Below are 24161 nucleotides of genomic sequence, written 5' to 3' on the forward strand. Positions count from 1 at the left end.
AATGCTGAAGCTGCATTTCATGCCCATTAGTTTGACAAAGATGTCAAGAGATTAAACTGGCAATTTATTGGAAGAGTTAAAGGAGGACAGAACACTAATATACTGTTGTTGGAGCTAGGAAGTACTCTAACTATTCTAGAAACAAAGTTAAGTAAAGTCAACAAGCAACATCTACTATGTTAGCCACTATGTTAAGTGTTGGAAGCAATGTTGAACTCTATCCCCAAAGTGACTAAACTGCACATAACTTTTGTAATACTTCCTTCTCTGTTGAATTCCTACCTTATCTTTTAAACCAACTTCAAATGCCACCTCCCCTAGAAAGCTTTGTCTAACGCTTCGCAATGGCTGGTTCCCCTCAGACCTCATAAAGGACTTTGTACTTCTTTACATTTATAATGCATTATTCTGTACTGTAGTTATTTGTATATAGGTCACATGCCTCTCTTAGTCACACTGCTATAACCCAGCAATACCAATACTAGGCACATAATCCAAAGAGGTTAAAAATGAAAGGTCATATGTGTATAAACATATTTATAGCAGCATTTTTTGTTGTTGCTGTAGCAAAGAACTGGAAACAAAGTGGGTGCCTATCAGCTGAGAAATGGCTGGAAACCTAGAAAGACTTGTGTTAGCTGCTAGAAAATAAAATGAACAGAAGCAGGAGAACAATTTACATAATGATCATGATGATGAAAAGGAAGGCAACTTTGAAAGACTTTGGAATTCTTATCAATGCAGTGCCCAATCATAACTTCAGAAGAGTGATGAGGTAGCAATGACTCCCACCTTTTACCAAAGAGATAGTGGACTGGAGGGAGCAGAACACAGGAAGCATATTCAGTCATGGGCAATGTGTTAATATGTTTTATTTGACTACATTGATTTGTTACGGGAGGGCTTCAAATTTTTTTTTTGAGAGATAGAAGTAGTTAGTGGGTAGCTAAGAAACATTAATAAGTGCATATGTAAGTAGTCCTCGAACACTGTGACTGTTGTGTACAATGTTCTCCTGGTTCTGCTCACTTCATGCAGCATAGTTCATATAAGTCTTTCCAGGTTTTCCCCAAATTCAGCCTGCTCCTCATTTCTTATAGCACAATAGTATTCCATTACATTCATACACCACAACTTGTTCAGCCATTCCCCCAATGATGGCCTTTGCCCCCTATTTCAGGTGAAGTTGTGGTTTTAATAGACTCTTAAAGGCCCAATGCTTCCAGGGATCGCTCACCACACTTCAATTTTCTTTGGTAAGTTTTAGAGAGTGAAGCCAGATCTCAGAATTCTTTCTTTAGCTAAGAAGGATTCTTCAAACGAAGGACAAATATTAATCGGATGTATCTACATCATAACAAAACAAAATAAAACAATTCCTTTCTGAAGTTGCTCTCTTCAGGATTGCCATGCTCTAAGTAGTGGCTCCTTAGTTTTACAATGCCTCCCATAGACTCATCTTTCATTTCTAGGCAGATGACTCCTAGATCTACACATTTAAGCCTCATCTCTCTCGTGAGCTTTAGTTTTGCATCTCCAAATGCCTGCTGGACATTGCCACCTCTACATGTAGCACAAACCTAACATTTTCAAAACTGAACTTGGCATCTCTCCAGCTAAACCCTTTGCTCCCTCCAACTTCCCTGATTCTTTCAAGGTCACCACTATTCTTCCAAACACCTGGGCTCACAAATCAGGAGTCATCCTTTACTCTTCACTTTCCTTCAGCCCTCTTCTGCACCCCTCCATTTGATCCAAATCAGTCACTAAGTTTTGTAGCCGAGTTCTCTGACATTTGAGGCATCCAACTCTTCTCTGCACTCTCAGCACAATCACTCCAAATAAAGCCCTTACCTAGATTATAGTGACAATCTCCTAGTTGGTCTCCCTGCATCTAATTCCTCCCTTCTCTAATTTATTCCCTCTCTACACAGTTGGCAAATTGATATTCCAAATGCACAAATAAGACCCTGTCACTCCCTTGCTTAAGTATCTTTAGTAGCTCACTATTGCCTATAGGTCTCTAGGAAAAATATGAATTCTTTTGCTAGTTATTTCAAACTTTCATAATCTGTCTCTAGGTCAGTTTACTAGCATGATAGCAGGATAATGATGATGATGATGGTGATGAGAGATGACAATGACAAAGATGACAACTACTGACTAGCATTTCTATGCTGCTTTAAGTTTTGCAAACTGTTTTACATTATGTAATATCTCATCTGATCCTTTGTGCACCTTATGTTCCAATTAAATTGGTCTTTTCCTTGCTGCTTTAAAAAGGGGGGGCAGCTAGCTGGCGCAGTGAGTAGAGCACCAGCCCTGGAATAAGGAGGACCTGAGTTCAAATCCAACCTCAGATACTTGACACGTGACACACTTACAAGCTGTATGACCTTGGGCGAGTCGCTTAACCCCAATTGCCCTGCATTCCCCCCTCCAAAAAAAAGACGCATGCCCTATATCAAACACTATATCAAAATGTTTACCTTCTCAAGTGGTGGGGAGGGAGGAAGTGAAAAAGGGAGAGAGGGAAATTATTTTTTAAATTACAACAAATGAATGTTATAAATTATTTTTACATGTAATTGAGCAAAATAAAATAAAACATTCTTTTTAAAAAGAGAGGCATGCAAAAAGAAAGGAGAAAATAAAATCAACAAAACATTTTAAAAATAAGCAGAAGTCCCACAAGAGAATACAAATAGTGCAGTTTTATTACTATTCCATCAAATTTAATACATGCTTTAAAAACTGCATGCAATAGAAGTTTGTCATTTCATATACAATCTTTTTTGTTTTTCATTGTGTATTGAAATGCTCGTGTTTGTTGATGATAGTATGTTTATAATAAAGAAAAGCAATTAATGGCTGTGTACCTATATGGTTCCAAGTACTCTGAGAGATATAAAGATGTCTAAGGCCAAGGTCCTTGCCTTCCAAGAACTTATAATCTGCCTGTATTGTACCTGAATGTTGTTTTTAGTAGGTCAGTGGCCTTCAATTGATTAAAAAGTTTCCCTGTTCTACTGTTCATCTCTGTCCAGACACAAGGGAAACAAACAGTCAAGAGCATAAGATTAGATTTTGGGAAATATAAATTCTAGCCCCCATTTCAGAAATGATTCATTGAATGGTCTCTAGATGTCACCTTTCAGCCTGGTAACCCAATTTCTCTTTTGAAAGAGATATTTTAATAAACTGAAACCTTGCTATGATATTCCTCATTTGCCTATGGATTTGCTTATGTGACAATCATAATTTCAGTGTAGATAATACAGTTCATTTCTTACTCTAGAATTTGAGTCAGTCAGCAAGCATTCATTAAGTACCTACTATGTGCAAAGCACAGTACTAATTGTTGTGGTTACAAAAAAAGAAAAAGACAATCTCTTCTTTCAAGGAGCTTACAGTCTGATGGGAGAGAGAACATGCAAACAATTACACACAGACAAGATACATACAGGATAAATCAGAAATAAGAAACAGAGAGAAGGCGCTGGAATTAAGGGGTATTGGAAAAGGCTTCATATAGGAGGGGGAATTTTAGCTGAGACTGGAAGGAAGCCAGGAGATAGAGATGAGGAAAGAGAATATTCCAGGCATAGGGGGAAGCCAGAGAAAATACTGTGAGTCAGGAGATGGATTGTCCTGTTTGAGGAACAACAAGGAAACCAGTCTCAATAGATGGAAGAGCATATGAAAGGGCATAAGAGGTAAGAAGGCTGGGGGGTGGGGGAAGGGCAGGTAATGAAAGGCTTTGAACATCAAACAGAGAATTCTATATTTGATCCTGAAGATGATAGAGAGCTATTGGAATTTATTTAAAAAGAGAGTGGAGGGGTGACATGGTCAGACCTGTGCTTTAGGAAGATCATTTTTACTACAGAGCGGAAAACAGCCCAGACTTGGGAGAGACTTGAGACATGGAAACCAACCAACAAGTTATTTCAATAATCTAGGCATGAGATGATGAGCGCCAGCACCAGGGTGATGGTGGAATCAGAGGACAGAAGGGAGTATAGGAGACAGCTATTAAGAGTGTTAAATCAATAGATGTTGGCAACAGATTGGATTTGGTGGAGGGAGGTAGAGAAAGTGAAAAGTCACAGGTGATATTTAGGTTGTGAACCTGGGAGACTGGGAAGACAGAGGCACACTCAACAGTAATAGGGAAGTTGGGAAGAGGAGAGGGTTTGGGGGGAGAGTAATGAGCTCAGTTTTGTTTTAGATATGTTAGGATTAAGGTGTCTATGTGAAAAGGCAGTTGGAGATGTCAGACAGGAGGTCTGGAGAGAGGTTAGGGATGGTTAATAGATCTGAGATTCATCTGCTTAAGATGATGATTGAATACACTGGAACTGATGAGGGACCAGGATTGAGCCCTGTGGGACACTGTGACATGAGCGCTACTTTTCTCTTCTAGCACACATTTTTTTAACAGACCTTTTATTAGGCTCACTATTAACCTAACTAAATGGTAAAAATGAATGACAGCATTAAAGAACTCTGAACTCTTCAGAAGAAAGGTACTGCATGCAGAATCAATCATCATTTCAGCAATAAAATCACATATTTTTATTTTTTTTGAAAGGGGGATGGCAGGGCAATTGGGGTTAAGTGACTTTGCCCAAGGTCACACCGTGAGTAAGTGTGTCTAGTGTCTGAGGCCGGATTTGAACTCAGATCCTCCTGACTCCAGGGCTGGTCCTCTACTCACTACGCCGCCTAGCTGTCCCTAAAATCACAGTTTTTAAAGAAATTTCTATTCCCTCAGATGATGACAGCCCCAAGAGGAACGAATACCATGGTAAGGGGTGACACAAAGGGTGGGAAACTTGAATCAGGAAATTGTAATACTCAATATAAAGGCACAAGTAAAATCTCATGTTTTTCTTGCTAAAAAAATAAATTGTTTTAGTAAATTGAGCCCATTGACATAAACAAAAATAAATTCTTCCATATAGAAATGCTTCCTTTAATATGTATAAAGATACCTTACAATATTCAGTGAAAAACTCATTTTCCACTCATCAACATAGAACCATTTTTCCCCTTCCAAACCATTGAATCAGGGTCATACACTGTTGTTGCAAGGTAGTTTATTATCATTATTATTCTCAATAAACCTTAATAGTCCATTTTCGTCTCCCCAAAATAATATTACCCAATAGAAGTTTCCAAAGGGAAATATAAGACATTCTCTGAAAGCTTTCTGTCAAGAAGATGAAAAGAAAATTATTTGTTCAACCTTTGCTTTCCATCCTGATGATTCAGCTAAAAATAAAGTTGAATTTATTCAGCTCCAACACTTTGGAAATTGAAAATCAGCACAGAATATATCCTTGTTCACTTACAACTCAGACAAATTAAGGGTAAATCAATAGCAACTGGGTATTCTTACCAACTACTTGGGGAAAAAATTAATAGGTTAAGAAAAATTTTAGATCACATGGGTTATTTTTTACATTATTCTTCTAAAGAGCACAGGCTGCATTTGGTAGAGCGAACATTTGGCCTTCACTGGACTGTCCCTCAGTGAACAGTCCTCTTAATTTAAATGACCAATGTTAGCACTGTGAGGCATCCTCAATTCACATGTGGGTTCAGTTCATAATAAGAAATCATTATGCCCCTGAAAAAAAAATGCAGCCTAATCAAAGTGCAATCCTGAACCTCCAATCCATAATTATTTTCTGTGTTAACTCTCTGCTGGGCAAAGGATCCTGTCCACATCCCACAGGCCTCAGTCCCCCAGGTGCTCTGTCACCATCTTCAGTGGAATAATAAAAATGTACCCCAAAACCAGCAGGTGTCACTACAAGAGAGTCATAGTCTCCAAAGGAACATCCCAGTCCTGAATGTTTTCTGGCAGGAGAATGCCATGACAAGCTGGGATAGTCTTCTCTGCAATCTCCATCTTCCTGCTGGAGCCCACACCAGTGTTCTGAACATCCAGATTCTTGTGGTCAAACACCATGGCTGAGCCAGGATATGAAGCAATGCCCTAAACAGCCAAAGAATAAACAACCCAAAACGGGCTGCCTCTCTAGCTCTGTTACTTCCTCTAACACACACACACACACACACACACACACACACACACACACACACCTCACACCCAAATATCCTATAAAATATCAAAACATATTTGACTGATTTAAATACATGAAAAAGACTTTATAAAAATATTCCCTGCATTTAAAGTCAGAAGCCTGTAAACCTTGTCTCTAGGCCTTCTGATTGGGTCATTGAAGATCATGTAAGCCCGAGGGCTTTCTTTATGAATGTTTTAACACCATAAAATACACACCCCCGTTTCCTTTCTGGTTCAGGCATTTTGCTTGCCCACGTTTTCTTGTGATGGATCAGGTTTTTTTCTTGTTATGAAAAGAGTTCAGAGTCTGAGACTGCTTTTTGGCTTGTGGTTTGATGGGCAGAATTAGAATGATCAGGAGGCTTATGATGTGTAAATGATAATACAAGGATCTAGGAATAAAAACACAAAAACACAAAAAATTATCATCCATAATGATATAAATGCAAACTGCAATACAATCTTAACGCTTCTAGCTCATAATTAATAAGTGATGTGTTGAGTTGTTGGTTTTTTAAGTACTAATATTGCCTTTATCCATCAAAAGACCCACTGAGATTAATGGCATATGTTGGTGAGACAATTAGTCATGGCTAAGGCAACAGACCGAGGGCATCAAGGGGAACAACCTATCAGTCTAGTAAGGATATTGACTTCATGGCTTTCACTTATTACCTTCATATTCAGATAAAGTGAATTAATCATTTGTCAAATGAATGAATGAATGAACTAGCTAAAGAGATATCCAGAGTTATAAGTATGAAGTCCAATGTTATTGAACTCAGATCTTGAACTGCACTTCCCAATCATGAATGTACCTTTATACACCCTACACTAGTGTGAAGGGTTCAAGGTAGTGAAAGAAAACCAAGTAAGAACCAAGTTTTGAAAATCTGGTTCTATTTGTTTGAAAATTTTTTTACCACTACTGACAAAAACACTTATCAAGTTTCTCTCTTGAATTTTATGATCTATCATTGCTCAACTCAGGTATTCCATGGCTAACGTTAACTGGAAGTATTTGTGCTTCGTCCACAAAGCTATGTTTATTCTCAATGAAGAATGCCAAAATTCCTTCTTCAAACTCAATTTCTGCAAAAATAGTACTTTATACAAATATTCTGGTAAGCCTATGCCTATTTGAATAGGCAGAATTTTTAATTTTCCTATTTTTGAGGGGGGATTGGAAATGAAAAGAATACTGCAACAAAGCCATCCAAAAAGTGGCACATAATGATGGAAATAAGGTATGTCTCCCCAAAAATCAGACATAATGATGCTAAGCAAACAAAATAGATTATCTCCTGAAATTCCCATTTGGATATGCTGTTTGTAAAGCCCAGGTAGTCCATCAAGTTAAATTTGCCTATGGAACTAAAGAATCTTGATCCACAGTATACACAAACTGTGCCTGAATACCTCATTCAAAGTGTGTTCACCTGGTATTCCTCCCTTCCTTCTTTAAATGAGTGCCTTTTCTGCAGTACAGCAGAAAGAGCAGTGGCCTTGGTTGTAATTAGGAGGCAAGGCTTCAAAACCGAGCTCCTAAACTTAGTAGCTGTGTGACCAAGCGCTCGACCCTTAAACTATCTGATCTTCGGTTTCCTCATCTGTAAAAGGAAGTAAGCATGTTTTCATTACCTCCCTCAGGATTATTCAAATGAAACTGAGGTTTACAAAGTTGTTAAGTTAAAGGAAAAGGGAGGAACATTTATAGAATGCTAGATAGTTCCTCTATGGATGACTTCTATAAAGACACAGACAGAAAATGTATATGATGTAACTAGGCATTTGCTGGCAGAGTACCCACAAAGATAAGATTAGGAATACATTAAAGTACTGGTAATAGTAGTTTTATAACTAGTAAAAGTAGTAATACTAATACTAGTAATAGTAATGGTAATAGTACTAGTAGTACTAGTAGTAGTAATATTAATAGTGGTAATAATAGCGGTAGTAATAGTAGTAGTAGTAATAATGACAGTAGTAGTAGTAGTAGCAAGAAATTGTACTACTTGCTGTGAGGAATAAGAATAAGATATTCAGAACTACCTATATCTCTAGAGGTCTAGTCTAAATTTGACTGATGAAGATACTGAGGTCCAGAGAGGTCCAATGATTTGACCGCAGTCACAGAGGTCATAAGAGTATGAGGATGAAGGCAGAAAAATCACTGCCTGAGAGAAAAAAATCTCAAGACAATTCCAAGGATTCTTAACCTGAAAACCATAGACACTCAAGGGGTCCATATATAGATAAATTTTGGAGGGGGTCTGTGAAATTGGATGAAGAAAAGAAATTAGATGTTTATTTCAATAAAATAGTTTTCTTTTGTAACCCCATGTATCTTATTTTGTACATTTAAGAATATTATTCTGAGAAGGGGTCCATAGGCTCTGCCAGACTGCCAAAGAGGTCCAACACACACACACACACACACACACACACACACACACACACACATGGTCAAGAATCCCTGACTAGTCCAACCCATTCATTTTACAGATGGATAAACTAAAGTCCAGAAAGTAAGTAATTTGCCCAAGGTCATAAGTGAAAGAGGTAGGATCTCAATGAAAGTCCTCTGATTCTAAACCTATTTCTTTCCACTGTACCATGCTGCCTCCCACCTTTTAAAAGGAGGCTCACAAGTTGGGGTAGGACTTAGTCTAAAATATGAGAGGTACTACATATAGACTCGATTTAGAATTGGAGGAGCTGTATTGGTATTTATTCTACTTGTGAGACCTTGGGCATGTCATTTATCTTCCAAAGTCTCAAATTCTTCACCTATAAAATAAAGGCATTGGATTAGATGGCCTCTCGGGTCACTTTCAGTGCTTTGCAAATCTCAAAGTGCTTTGGAAAAGCTAGCTATCATTACTATTATCATTAAGATAGATAGATAGATATAGATAGATACAGATGGATGGATGGATGGATGGATGAATGAATAAATGAATAAAATAGATAAATAAATAAATCAATGATGTGAAAGAACAGAGAGTCAGAAGACAGAAGGAACAGAATATGGTCCAGTTCTTAGTAAAACTGCTTAGAAGTCCAGAATCAAGTAACAAGATCTCTGCAAACCTAATTTCCCTCCATTTGGTTATTTTAATTCCTTCTATATTTTTCCCAGGGCAGCTATATGGGTTAGTGGACAGAGTGCTGGGCCTGGAATCAAGAAGACTCATCTTCTTGAGTTCAAATCTGGCCACAGACACTTACTAGCTATGTGACCCTAGAAAGTTGCTTGACCCTGTTTGCCTCAGTTTCCTCATCTGTAAAATAAGCTGGAGAAGGAAATGGCAAACTACTTCAGTATCTTTGCCAAGAAAACCCCGAATTGGGTCACAAAGAGTCAGAAATAACAAAAACAAAAGTAAGGAGGCAAAATCTAACTGTCTTCCTTAAGCTGGCAGGGAAAAGCAAGGAAGGAGCTTGTAGAAGGAGAGTATTCACAAAGAAGGAGCACAATTAAGAGGAGGGAGGGAAAGAGAGGGATAAAAGGCTAATTTGTTCCAATCAGGAAAGGAAGGAGAATAGTAGCTTAGGGCTTTAACTCCCCAGGAGTAGAAGCTCTATGAATATCCTAGCATTAGGAGTACAGTATTTTCGATTCCAAAGGAATATACACTTCCACTACTAAAAAGTTTATTACTATTCACTATGATTCATTCAAGCATACTATAAAAGGCTTAATATCTGGTGCATTTTTATCTGTTTTCATAGGTGTTCGAATCTTGAGGACCACCCCTGCTAATGATGCCCATGTAATATCCTCCACAGAATTCTTTAAAATATCAGCAAGTCTGGATCTTGCATTACAGATGGATTCCATTACCTGGCCCTCAAACCAAATGCTGGACACCAGTGATGCTTAGAATACAAAACTTCTGAGAGATGGAAACTTACTTGTATAAAGTGATGGTAGGTTCCACTGCCAGCATGACAAAAGGTGCCGCTGTGTAAGAGATAGCCAGCTGAGTGCAAGCCCATGTGACCACATCATAGGCTGCCTTGAGAGCTCCTGAAGAAAGGAAGTAATGTCTACAGGTGGTCCTCATCTGTATGCAGGGAAGAGAAAAGAAAACAAATATTCTTCAAATATTCTACAGCAATATTACGAAAGCTAACAGAAAAAACAATGTAACTGGTCAAGAGATCTCATTTCTAGTTCCAATCCACCAACTGATTGACTATGAGATATTAGGAAAGAGGAGAACAAAGATTAATAGAGGAAAATAAGCGATTCCCACTCAATATAAAGAAAAAAATCTAACAGAGCTGTTCTACAAGGCTGTCTCAGTTAGTTTTAATGAATTTCTGCAGTCCTTTATAGTTACAAAACTCTTTTTCATTCTTCATCTCACTTTATCCTGAAGGAGTACACTTTCCCTACCTCTGCACTTTGCCTCTCCTTCACCATTGGCCTTCCCAGAACCCACTGGGCATCTAAGGGAAGACTGACTGGCCTGGAGCTTGGCTAAGAGGAGACTTAGCAATAGCAACCCTTCCAATGAGATGGGAGACCATCAGATTTTACCATCTATCCTGTCACTGGTCCTCCAGATCCCTAGGCACTGTCACATGACCTGCTGATGCGGTCTAAGGACCCTGATCTTTGTCCTCCACTTCAGATCAGAGCAATCTTTGGACTTCTGGACCTTTCCATCAGCCCTGCAACTGAACACTCTTACATACATTGTCTTCCTCCAATTGAGTATGAATTAGTACGGACCATCACCTTGTTCTATTTGTATCCAAGCATTTAGCACAGTGCTTCGTATACAGTAAATGACTAATAGATGCTTTTTCATTCATGCATTCATCAATCCATCCATTCTCCCTCAGATCAGCGAGGCAAATAGAATTTCAATAGTTGAGAAGATTTGTGATTTCTCCTCCCTCTTAACAACACAAATCACAATTCCCCCACATCTTAGCTATGGCCAACCTTTGGGAGCTTCATTGAACTTAGGCTAGCCAATGAACCGCAGTCTATTTAACTGCTTGTACCTGAAGTCTTTCCAACTTGGTGAAACATTCCAGAGCTCACACTCTGCTAGCAATGTCTTTAAGAACCAGAGGTTATCCCCATACCACAATGAGGCATCAGTATAAGATTTTAGTGGTTATGGTAAATTTCAGTTCAACAGGGTTACATGACTTGACCAAGGTCATCTAGTAAGAGGCCGAGCCAAAACTTAAATCCAAGGGCCAGGGAATTATTCAAAAGAGAAGTTGGATGATTTGAGAATCTATCAGTGACGCTATCAAAAGATTGTTATTTTTAAAAGGAGATTAGCCTAAGGACACTTTCAACTGTTCATATGAGAGGCTTCTAGGTAAAATAGTAAAGAACACTATCTGCCTCAGTTTCTTCTTCTGTAAAATGGGAATGATAATAACACTTCCCTCCCAGATTCAAATGAGATCATATTTGTAGCATGCTTTACAAACATCAAAGCACTTTATAAATACTATTACAGTTGTTGTTATTGTTAATAATAATAATGTGATGTTATGGATAGCATTCTGGATTTGGCGTGAGAAGCCCTAGCTCGAATTGTACCTCTGACCCTTGCTATCTCTGACCTCCAGCCTCTGGCAACTCCCTAAAATTTCTAAAAGCTAATTAATTCAGTACAACTAATTTACAGCACCTGTTAAGCAAGCACACCAGTCAGGAATCATGAGCTACCTAGCATTAGATAAAACACCCTCAAAGGTATACCTAGAACCCTAAGAGGGAGATATGGCCAGCAGCACCACGAGGACCTGACCTGACGACCCATGTGTGGGTTAGAGAGTATATACAGAATCTTGCTACATTAATGTCATCGCTAATATATCATATACTCAAAGTTGAAAAAGTTTACTGTAACATCATTCAGCAACACATTCATTTATGTGTATTATTTAGTTACTTTCATAAAAGTAACCTCTTCTTCATCTACTTCCTCCTCTCCCCACCCCAGAGTGGTGATTTCCCCCAACATCATGTTTTCCCAGAACTAATTAAATATTGTTGAGTAAGGTCTCCTGAAATAATTATTTATCCAGCACTTTTGGAGGATGAGTTTGAGATAAGTAGATTTTCCAAATGAATGAGGTTAATCTCTTAAGGCTTAAGCACAGTTCTTTTTATCATTTTCAATGAAAATCTTTCAAAAATATATTAACCAGCAACTCTGTTAACATAATTAAAAGTATTACATACTTCCCTGCATTCTTACACAGTATATCTAACATCTTTTAATCTTTTCTTGATAACTCAGAGTGGTAATTATAGACATTGAGGTTACTAAGATGAGCAGTGTTATTTGGCTCCAGTCAGTTGGGCTTTTCCATTGAGCTGTCTCCCAGCTCTTTAGGGGGATGCTTTTAGTACCCCTGCTTTTTCCCTGGGTCCCCTGTTTCTAACCTGCTATTTGCTAACTTCAGGCTCTCCCAGTTCCAGTCCATTCTACATGCAGCAATGACAAAATCTTCTTCAAGCATAGTTCTAATCTTGTCACTTCTACTGCTTAAATACCTTTAATGACAACCCACTATCTGCTGAATACTGTCTAGACACCTTAGCCTAGCATCCAAGGCCCATACAACCCGGCCTTAGGATATCGGTTTTACCCATCATTGTCTTCCAAAAGTGGTTGTTGCTATTCTGTCCAACTCTCATGACCCCATTTTGGGATTTTCTTGGCAAAGATACTAGAGTGGTTTGCTATTTGCTTCTGCAGCTTATTTTTTACAGATGAGGAAACTGAGGCATACAGGTTTCAGTGGTTTGCCCAGGTCACACAGCTGGTAAGTGTGTGAGGCTGTGTTTGAACTCAGGTCTTCCTGACTCCAGGCTTGGCCTTCTGCCTCACTTAGCTGCCCTTTCCAAAGTAGTGGTTCAGTTCAACAGAAGAAGTTTCCTTCATTATGCCAGCTCCCAGCCACTTGTTCCAAATGGAATGAAACACACTTTAGCTCAAATGTTGCTCCTTCCTGAAGCTTTCCCTAATCACCACAGCTGGAAAATCTCCCTCTTCTGAAGATGTAGGGCTTTGTATCTGTATCTCTCTAATGGCAATTATCACACACTGATTCATATTGGGATCATTTACCAAGTCTTATCTCTCCTACTAACTCGTAAGTTCCTTGAGGGCAGAAACTGTGTCTAATTCAGCTTTGACTCCCACCTAGTTCCCAGTAGGTGCTTGAAAAACAATTGTTTAAAGAATGAATGAATGCTGTAATCTAAAAAGAACTGGAAGTTACCAGGAGAAACCAGAATGTTACATTTATTAAATCAGTAAACTTAATTTTACCCATAATCCTAAATCAACAGGCCATGGCCTAAGCAGGGCTGTACTCTTCCCCTACAAAGGACATGGGCTCAGAGGCATTTCTGATTATTTATGAGTTCAAGGTTGTGTTCCAGAAAATTGAGCCTGCTGTTCTATGTTAGTTTGATCCCCAGATAAATGTAGAGTTACTGTTCTGCCATACCTACTTTAATTAATAGATTGTAATCATCTGTAATTAGCAGGTGGTTGGTATGCTCTTGGATGCTACTAAGTACTTGAAAACAGTCTGTTGCCTTAATTGAGTCAAACATTCCTCTTATAAACTCCTTTACTTTGTCTGCTTAGGAAACTTTTTCTTCACCAACAGTATGAAAGAAAACAAATCCAGTCCTTTGTTAAGCTTACCACAAATTCCTACTTTGTTGTTCAGTTGTTTTCAGATGTGTCTGACTCTTTGTGACCCCATTTGGGATCTTCTTGGCAAAGATATTGGAGCAGTTTGCCATTTCCTTCTGCAGCTTATTTTTTTACAGATAAATAAACTGAGGCAAACAGGGTTAAGTGACTTGTCCAGGGTCAAACAGCTAATAAGTGCCCATGAGGCCAGATTTGAACTCAGGAAGATGAGTCTTCCTGACTCCAAGCTTGATGTTCTATCCACTGACCACCCAGCTGCCGCTGCATTCCTACTAAGTAGCATTTTAATGGAAAATGAAGAATTATTTTTAAAGGTATCACAAAAACCAAAAAGCAAACCAGTCTAAGTAAGTTAATAAAAGAATGACTCCCTCCAACATACACACACACACACAAACACACACACACACTCACATTCACACACACACACACACACACATTCACATAAACACACACACACACCCCAATCCAAAGGACACTTACTGCTCTGGCCGCTAGTGTAACCAGGATTCCAGTTAAGAATGTAAAATAATATCCAGGATAGACACCATGCCACAATGCAGACAGGATAAACGTTAATGCTGTAGGGTGCCAGGGAGCCCGCTCATAGCACACACTGTAATGAGAGTCATGCACAAACATTGCTGCAGGTGAAATGCCCAAGACATAACTAATCGCACCTACTTAGAAGCCATTCCTGCACTGATGTTCCAGAACTTCTTCATTGTTTCTGAATTCTAGGGGGACAATTTTCAAACCCCCTATGGATTTCCTCATTCATCTCAATGGCATGGCATGTTTTTTGATATGCTCACATAAACTCTTCCAGGGATTTCCTACACAGTTCTAGAATTCATTTCATCAAGCCTCAAAGACTCACTGATTTTTAGGGGGGAGGGAATAAGCTTTTATTTAGGACCTACTACATGCCAGGAGGCAGCTGGACGGCTCAGTGAATAAAGCACTGGGCCTGGAGTTGGGAAGATTTGGGTTCAAATTTGACCTCAGACACTTACTAGCTCTGTAACCTTGGACAAGCCACTTAACCTCTGTTTGCCTTAATCCACTGGAGAAGGAAATGATAAGCCACTCTGGGATCTTTGCCAAGAAAACCTCAAACTGGGTCACAAAGAGTCGGACGTGACCGAACAGCATATGCCAGGAACTGTACTGAGCATGTTGTAAATACTATTTCAGAGCTAGAAACAGAACTTAGAGGTCATCTAGTCTACCCTTTTCATTCATAACTAAGGGAACTAAGGCCCAGTTTAAGCGATTTGTCCAAAGTCACACAGGTAATTAGTAGGAGAGTCAGGATTAGAACCAGGGTCTTTTTATTTCAGATCTGGCACTCTTTACACTGTATTATCTACAAACGTGGTTCATTTCCTCCAAAAAGCCTTTTTCTTCTTGGACTAGGTGAAAGCAGATGAAGAAATTTAACACGTGTTTATTGAAGTACTTTATCTGATATAGATATAATTGCTTATCCTATTGTTCTGCCCAACGAGGTTGAAGCCGAATACAGTGTGAATACTAAGATGTTCACGGAATGAATGAATTGCAGCTATACAATGTTTGGGGGTTGGGATAGGTAGAATGGGGATAAAGGGCAAAGAATAGGAGTCTGTTGCTATTCAGTAATTTTCAGTCTTGTCCGACTCTGCATGACCCCATTTGGGGTTTTCTTGGCAAAGATGAGGGAGTGGTTTGCCATTTCCTTCTCCAGCTCATTTTACAGATGAGGAAACTGAGGCAAACAGGGTTAAGTGACTTGCCCAGGATCACACTGCTTGTAAGTGTCTGATGTCTGAATGGAACTCAGGAAGATGAGTCTTCCTGATTCCAGGCCCAGAACTCTGTCCACTGCACCACCGAGCTAACCTAGAAAATAATATACTGAAATTGAAGAAAATTACACTAAACCTTTGCTCCAAATACATTTTGCAGCTGGGTAGTCTCTAAACCATTTCATGTTCCATAGCTCAAGCATTGAATGAGTACTATTAGTACTGTCCTTATCCAAATAATGGGACTTGTAGTCTCCTTTTTTGAAAATACTTTTCTGGTAAACCAGCACCACTGAGCTTCCCATTACATGTTCTCTTCTTTGCCCCTCTTTTAAAGTCTCTGTGGATATAACAAGAAATCCTCCTCTTGGCCTAAATATTCACTTTTCCCCTTGTTTACATAATCTGTGCATATTGATGGGAGTGCCCTTAAACTTCTGACTTCCTTGTTAACCTTCCCACCTCCCACACCCCAGGAAAACTGGAGTTCTTGCAATGGTCCTGTACTGACTTGGAGAGGAGAATGGAGACAAGTTACCTTCCTGATAGGGTCCAGATCAAGGACACATCAGTCTCCTCCAATGCAAGGCATTTCCCCAAATACCACAAAATGGGAAAGCATGCCAAGAGGCAGAACAAAGCATCAGCAATAACATAGCAAAGCAACTCTGACCCATTCACCCCCCCGCCAAAAAATTATCAGGATCCTATAGAGTTATTACATAGAATCTTCTTAGTAGAGGCTATTTCAGGTCATGTGCATGGATTAGAAAGGGAAATTGTTTTGAAACATATTTTCTAAAAGATATTTCAGGTTGGATTTTCTTATCCATGGAATCAGACCTCAAAGTTCTCACTCAACTTTGTGAGTCATCCTAGCATATACAGGCCCCAAACAGCCCTTACTGGATACTCTTGGAAACCAATTCAGTTCAATGATCCAGTATTTTTTACTCACTTCCAATTTCCTTCTAGTCATAGGCAGTGAAGATATTATTAGATTTATAGGCTGAAGTAAGTGACCCATCTGACCCATACTTGAAGTCTGATCTGACTCAATGGCCCTGCTTATAACTGGTATAAATCCCATGAAATTTGTTAGATTGTAAGCTCCTTAAGAAGTTATTCGTCTTTGTATTTCCTATATTGGGCATAATAATTTTTAATCAACACATGTAGAAAGAAAAATAAATTGCATTCTTTGAATGATGGAACACTGTTTTGTTGTTGTTCAGTTGTATCTGATTCTTCATGACCCCCAACAACCATATCATCCATAGAGTTTTCTTGGCACAGATATTGGAGTGGTTTGCCATTTCCTTCTCCAGTGGATTAAGGCAAACAGAGTTTAAGTGACCTGCCCAAGGTCATATGGCTGATAAGTGCCTGAGGCCAGATTTGAACTCAGGAAAATAAGTCTTCCTGACTCCAGGCCCTCCATTCTATTGTACCACCTAGTTTTTTTTTTTTTTTGAGGGGTAAGGCAGGGCAGTTGGGGTTAAGTGACTTGCCCAAGGTCACACAGCTAGCATGTCAAGTGTCTGAGGTCACATTGGAACTCAGGTCCTCCTGACTCCAGGGCCACTGCGCCACCTAGCGGCCCACTTTTTTTAAAGAAGGAAAAAAAAAAAAACAAATTAATCTACTTGCTAGGTAGAAAGAATACCATTTTGCCATCAGTCCTATCCTACAAAGAATAGTAAGAGTTTGTGGATAAGTTATGCCCACACTAAAAAGTGAGAGACCGGACTAAATAATACATGGAGCCAGCATGGTGCAAAAGAAAGAACATTGGGTTTGAAAGCAGAAGACCTGAGTTTCAATCCCTATAATTCTATAGTCTATAGTTATGTCCTGGAGCAGTCATAAAACCCCTCTGGACCTGCTTCCTCATCTTCAAAATGCCAGGGATGGACAAAGCACTTTAATGGGATGCATAGGAAGCCTTCCTATCTATCAGCTCTTCAGACTCCCTATTTTTGTCCAAAGAGTCATTCAAGCAATGAAGGTGACCAGGTGAACAGCCTCTCCTCTGCTTTAGCAGTGGTTCTAGTACTCTCTCCACGTGACCTTGAATAAGTCATTCAGCACCTTAGCAACTCAGTTTATTCATCTGAGAAAATATCACTTGATAGTGATCTCACTGATAGATCCTGTAAGCATACACATGCTATTGGCAAATACTTTGGTGATATCTGGATTAAGCATTCTTTGTTAAGATCTATCAGTGTTAACTCAAACCTCAGTCCATAAATTCTCCTGGCTTAAAGTTGCTGTGGCAATGAGAGGGACAAACTAGAAAGTAAACTCAGAAATGCAAAGATAAAAACAAATCCTAATAATGATTAAAATTACTTGTAAAAGGTGATTGATGTGTGTTCTCTATGTGCATATATTTGGGCACTATGCAAGTTCCTCTAGCTCATATACGCTCAGTGCTGAGCCTGCCTAGAAGACTGTAGCCATTCAATAAAATGATACAACAAAAATCTGCATTATCATTACTTATAAAATACATAAAGCACGCAAAGTCTACATGAAAGGAAATTCATAGCATGAGATTGGGGCTGAGTGAACAAGAGTGTGCTGCAGAAACAGAAAATCTGTGACATTTGGTTACAAGTGTCTCTTCTCTAACATCAGTCTTAATGGCCCATCTATGTTTATCAAAAATGGTTTTCTCGTTTTATAGAGAAATCCATTTTTAATATTCATTCATTTACACTCCATCTCATCTATAGACAGCATGCTTCACAAACTACAAAGTGAGGCTGTTTGAAGAACACCACGTTGTTGTGTGCCCACTTGAAAGTTATTACCACAACCCTACAAGTCAGGTTCAGGAAATGAGAAAATAGAGGAGTAGCAAAGAAAAGGAAAATATCAACAAATCACCAAAAAGAAGGCATAAATAAACTAGGCAAAGGCTTGGGATGTCCTACTGTTTTTATTACCACCCATTCAAAATGGAGGCCAGCATGAAATGATGGCCTCCTCAAAAGCTACCTGTTGCTTAGCCTTCTATAGACAATGTTGCAGACATGAGAACATTCAACCTTCACTATTCGGCCAAGGGGAAAAAAACTGTTTTATGTTAAGAAATTGCCTTCCAAATTAGACAGATGCCTTCTCTTCCCCCTTCATTGTTGTCTCATTTCCAACTCTTCCTGACCCCGTTCAGGGTTTCCTTGGCAAAGATACTTGCACTGTTTTGCCATTTCCTTCCCCAGCTCATTTTTACATATGAATAAACTGAGGCAAAGGTCATACAGCTAGTAAGTGTGAGGCCAGATATGAACTCATGAAGATGAATCTTCCTGATTCCAAACCCAGCACTCTAGCTGTTGTGCCACCTAGCTCCCCTTCTCTTTCCCCTCACCCTTCATAAATTATTTTGCATATATTTTGTATTTAATGCAAAATGTACAGGTCATTCCTCCTTATATAACATTTGCTCTTTGTGGGTAGGAATATTTTCATTTTTCTCTCCACATCCCCATGGCTTATCACAATACCTGGTCTATAGTAGGTAACTAAGAAAAGGCAGCTGGGTGATGGACTTAGAGTCAGTAAGTTCTGAGTTCAAATTCTACCTCAATGACTTCCTAGTGTGTAAAATGGAGATAAAACTTCCTTCACAAGGTTATTATGAAGTCTAAATGAGATCACATTTGTACAATGCTTGGCAAATCTGAAAATAATATAAAAATCCTGGCTTTAAAAAGAGTCCGTCACATTGAATTGAACGTAAAATCTCAGCTCGCTACCTTTCTATCTTCTTATTTACATGTGGTATATATTGCACATTCTGGGGGGGGGGGGTTGTGTGGTTTAATGGTCAGAGGGCCTGCCTTGGAGTCAAGAAGAGCTTGGTTCAGGCGTTGCCTCTGACCCACACTTGCTGTGTGATCATGTACACATCACTTAGCCTCTCAGTGCCCCAGCCAACTCTGCAAGGCTTTAAGCTATAGGGCAGACAACCTTCAAACAGTAGAGGGAGTTTCCTATATTCATAGCATGATGAGTTTGAACCAAAAGATTCCCCCAAACTGGCATGTTCAAAAATCAGTTAATTATGAACTAAGGATGGTGTTTTGGTGGATTTCCTAGTTTCCTTGAAGGCTCACAGCCCAAGTACTACCTTCTACATGAAGTCCTTCCTAATCTCCTATAGTATAATCTCCCCAAATCACCTTATCTTCCCTAGCTAGCATATAAATTTCTTAAGGTGAAGGACTGTCTTTGCTTCTGTCTTTGTATCCCTACTACTTACCATAGTTTCTGGGAAAAGGTAGGTATTTAATCAATGCTTGCACTTATAATTCATTTAGTGAATGCCATTTAAATATGTCCCAATTCCATAAGTAAGAGAAAATTATTTTATTTTTCTTACCACTTTAGCCAAGCAGCTGTCTGAATATTCCAGTTTTCTATGTACATTCTAAAACTTGTTGCAGTCTAGGAAGAAGAAATAAACACCTATTATTGGTATTAAAATATACTAAGCAATGCCAATTCACCCAGTAATGCTGACTCCTACCCCAACTGGCAATAGTCATCACATTCTACCAGGGGTGACCAGCTTCAGTTAAGGTTGAATCAATATTTCCATCACACACACTAAAATTTTCTGATGTTTATAAGTGTGGCCAAACTTGCTTTGCAACCTCTCAATTTTTCTTAAAAATTATTTTCAAGTCATGGGAGAACCAAAGGAAAATGTGGGTTTTCTGTCTACTCTTGTTTCAAAGTCATCTGAATTTTAAAATGGAATAGATTAGTACAAGATTTATTGCAGGAAAATTTTAATCATGTGAACTTCACACCCACATGGGTAACAGCTCTAGCTTAACACACAATTCTTTATCATGCGGACAATCCATAAACTAGGTCATCCTTATGGAGCCAGTGCCATACTCAGCAACATTGGCTCAAAAAAGCATCCAATGCTGCCTAAGGGATTAAGAGATTCCATGCATGAAGGGGTCACAATATGCAATGTAAATAAAAAAAATTGTCCAAGCATGTGCAGGGGGGTGACTCAGGTAAACCATGAGGTTAAGTCTCGAACAAGTCCTCCAGTTGTTCTCACAGCACATCTTTTATCAGGTGGTAGAGGGATGGTGGGTTATCTCTCCGCCACAAAAAAATAGATAAACTTTCAGATCAATTCATAAGTAAAAAGCTACTTTTTTTAAGGCTGAAGATCCAGGTCAAATTTCTTTGAACAGATTTTTCTTCACCATGGGAAAACCTTATGTTGGCACAAGATGTTGAGTGAAGGAGAGGATTTTCCTCCAAAGGCAACCTGACCATCTATCTATTTAGCTGTGGGTGTTTATTTCATAAACCTAATGGTTTTTATTTAAACCCCTTCACACTTTTTTTCCTTATGGTTAATGGAGTGAAAAACATATCCTCAAGGCAGGCTTACTTACACCAAAGCCGCTTTCCCTCAGCTGGCTCTGAATCTCTTCCAGGATCAAATATACAGTGAATATGAGCTTTCTCTTTCTAATCATCTTCTATAATAAGTGGGTAAATAAGTAGGTAATTCTAGCCCCTTTCCATCAACAAATCTCAATGTTGACAGAGATGAGAAAATAGTTTGGGGCCTGGCTAGTGTGAACTAAAGGTCAGCCAAATATAAGGTGGGAATGGTTTTAAGAAAACTTTTTCTGGAGTCTTCCAGAGCAGCATCCTTGAGAGGGGAATGGAAGAATTTTTGAGGAAAAAGGAAAAAAAGCCACAGGGCACGCAAATACTTCCTGACACCATCCAGGTAGTGGAAGGGAGCCTGCTGCTTTGACAATAACAGCTAGCATTTTTAAAGAGCTTTAGAGTGTGCAAGATACTTCACACCTCTGTTCGATCCCTACAACAACACTGGGAAGTAGGTGCTGTTATTCTCATTTTACAGATGGAGACCTAGGCTGAGAGATGTCAGGTGATTTGACCAGGGTCACATAGCAAAGTGTCTGAAGATCAGAAACCAGGTCTTCCAGATTTCAAGTCCAGCACTCTATCTGTACACAGTAAGGGCTTAATAAATGTTTATTGAATTGAATTAAATTGAATTATGACAACTAACTGCCTTCAAAACTGAAATCTGTCCTTGTGGTTGTCATTTGCACATTTAGAAGAGCTCCCTATGACCAACCCTCTCTCTTTTCCTACCGTGTTTGAGTTCGCCATTACTAAAAGCACTATTCATTCATTTAGAACTGATTCTGGAACTCACTCATGCCTATGCTAACAACCGCTGCTAAACCTTTATCCACAGCATAGTAGTTCTCAGACCCTGGTAGAAAAGGAGAGGGCAAAGGCATCTGCAAAAAGCACCAGATGCCCAATTGTTAAAAAGCACAGTATAACTGCATAATGGTCACAAACATTCTGGCTTTCTTTGTTCTTGTTTCATGGAACATTCTCAAAGACGGTTGGACGATGGTTTTTTGTTAAAACCAGCACTTGATTGCTGACACTGTACTGTAAGAGAAAACAAGCTTGCCTGCACATTCTGTCATATTCCATTAGGCAAGCCATTGAGAACTGACTCTCCCTGGCGGCATAAAGCCTGGGCTATCAAAAAAAAATCAGAGGATTTTCCCCTTAAGCATTCTTTTTGTCATAGGCTCTTAGATCTAGACCTAGAAGAATCCATGGAGGTCAAGGAATCCCTTGCTGTACTCTTCATTTTACAGATAAGAAAACTAAGCCCTAAGAAGGAAAAGTTATTTGCCCAAAGCCACGAGGGGAAAGGAAGAAAAGTAAGCATTTATATAGTACCTACTATGTGCCAGGCACTGTGCTGAACACTTTAGAAATATTATCTCATTTTGATCCTTGCAACAACCCTGCTAGGTAGAGACTATTATTATCCCCAATTGACAGTTGAGAAAACTGAGGCAAACAGAAGTTACATGACTTGCCCAGGATCACACAAGTAGCATCTTGAGGTCAAATTTAAGCTCAGATCTTCCTGATAGCAGGCCTAGTACTCTATCTACTGTGCCACCTAGCTGTCCCTTACATACCTAAGTATTTAAGTATCTGAGGCAGGATTTGAACCTAATACCCCTGACTACAGCACATGCTCATTCAATTGCACCATGCAGCCCTTCTGGTAACTGTGGTATTGGTTTGTCACGTGGCTTCCATAAAAGCACAGGAGGTATGTGGCCACTGTGTTCTTCCCGAACTTCCCTATAAGTAAAGTCTCTCCTTCTGTTACTACTACTTAGCCTTCTATAAAGTAATACCCACAGGACACAAGCATCACCAGGTCTAGAGCCGAGAAGGATCTGCATTAAAAAACTCCATACCCATCCCATTGCAGGAAAGAAAAGGGCCCAGGATGTGGGAGTTTTACCACCTATTCCTATTCCTAATGTCAAGAAAGCGTGAATGGCACTTAGCCAAAGGAAGATAAAATGAAAATATACCAGAGATGACTAATTCAAGAATAAAGAGAGAGAAAAAAAGAAACCCTACAAAATCTCAGCTTTGTACAATGGTAATAGGACCAAGTGGCCATCTTGTCTGATGTCAAACTAAACAGGATTCATCATTAGAACGTACCTGACGAGTAGTCCTCCAGCCTCTGAATGGAAACCTCGAAAGGAGGGGAACTCCTCAACTCACAAGGCAGCCCCATTCCACTCATAGAGAGATCTCATTGTTAGAAAGTTTTTCTTTTATCCAGTATTTGCTGACCTCAGCCTTAGCCACTCTTTTATCTCTCGATAGATGTCTGCTCTTGGTTTGATTCTGCTGACAGCATCCAGAGAGAGACAGCAGGCATGATATAGGAGAGAGTGTGCCCCTACCAAGGTACTGGGGGGAGGGAGGCTGAAATGTCTGTACTTTTGCTATCACTTTATCTACAAAGTAAATTAGCTTGCAAAAGCAAACTGATGCTGAATGATTAAATGTAACTAAGGTGTTAATTTCTGGCAACTACGAGTGGGGGAATTGAGCCAATGGCAATAGAGAAATCACCCATCAACTTTTCAGGGTACCTCCTAAAACCTGTGAGATATAGCAGGCTTCATTTTTAGAGAGTGAGATAAGCCCACACTTACTCCATCTGTTCAACCACAATCTCTTCAGAAAACCCATTTTTCCTACTCATCGGAATTGTTTGCATTTTTGTCTTCAGAATTTGATTCTTGAAAGTTTTCTTACTACATCTGTAATAACCACAATCTTTACAGAAAACTCCCATTTTTCCTACACATGAGAATTGTTTGCATTTAAGAATTCTAAATTTCATTCTAAAGAGCTTTCTATTCCTCCTGGTCTGAATTTTAGTCCATAGGATCCTACGTATTCTTCTTCCTAACATTTATGAAATCTGCTCTCCTAAACTCTAGAGTGCATTACAGATTCTACCAAGCTTTCTTCTCCTCTACCACAAACTTCAGAGGAATCGATCACACCCTCTTTAATAATTTCCACTCCAGTAATGAGTTCCTCCCAGTTAATGAAAATGATATCCATAATAGACTTATCCCTTATTGGTTCTTTTGAAAGGTGAAATTATCTTTAAGACAA

At 39.1% G+C, this 24161-nt stretch overlaps 1 protein-coding gene across 1 annotated transcript in view; it reads right to left on the reverse strand.

Moving 5' to 3' along the window:
• Positions 1–6251: 6251 nt before the first annotated feature.
• Positions 6252–24161, reverse strand: part of MBOAT1 (membrane bound O-acyltransferase domain containing 1) — a 131992-nt gene continuing 114082 nt past the window's right edge. Inside the window, exons 10-13 of the mRNA XM_036740830.1 lie at positions 19999–20063; positions 14299–14431; positions 10016–10167; positions 6252–6489 (exon numbers count right to left, since the gene is read on the reverse strand). Of these exons, the coding sequence (XP_036596725.1) occupies positions 6369–6489; positions 10016–10167; positions 14299–14431; positions 19999–20063 (471 nt within the window). The 3' untranslated portion in view covers positions 6252–6368. The remainder of the gene's footprint in view (positions 6490–10015; positions 10168–14298; positions 14432–19998; positions 20064–24161) is intronic.

The sequence above is a fragment of the Trichosurus vulpecula genome, chromosome 1 (assembly GCF_011100635.1).
Source record: "Trichosurus vulpecula isolate mTriVul1 chromosome 1, mTriVul1.pri, whole genome shotgun sequence".
Classification (NCBI taxonomy): Eukaryota; Metazoa; Chordata; class Mammalia; order Diprotodontia; family Phalangeridae; genus Trichosurus; species Trichosurus vulpecula.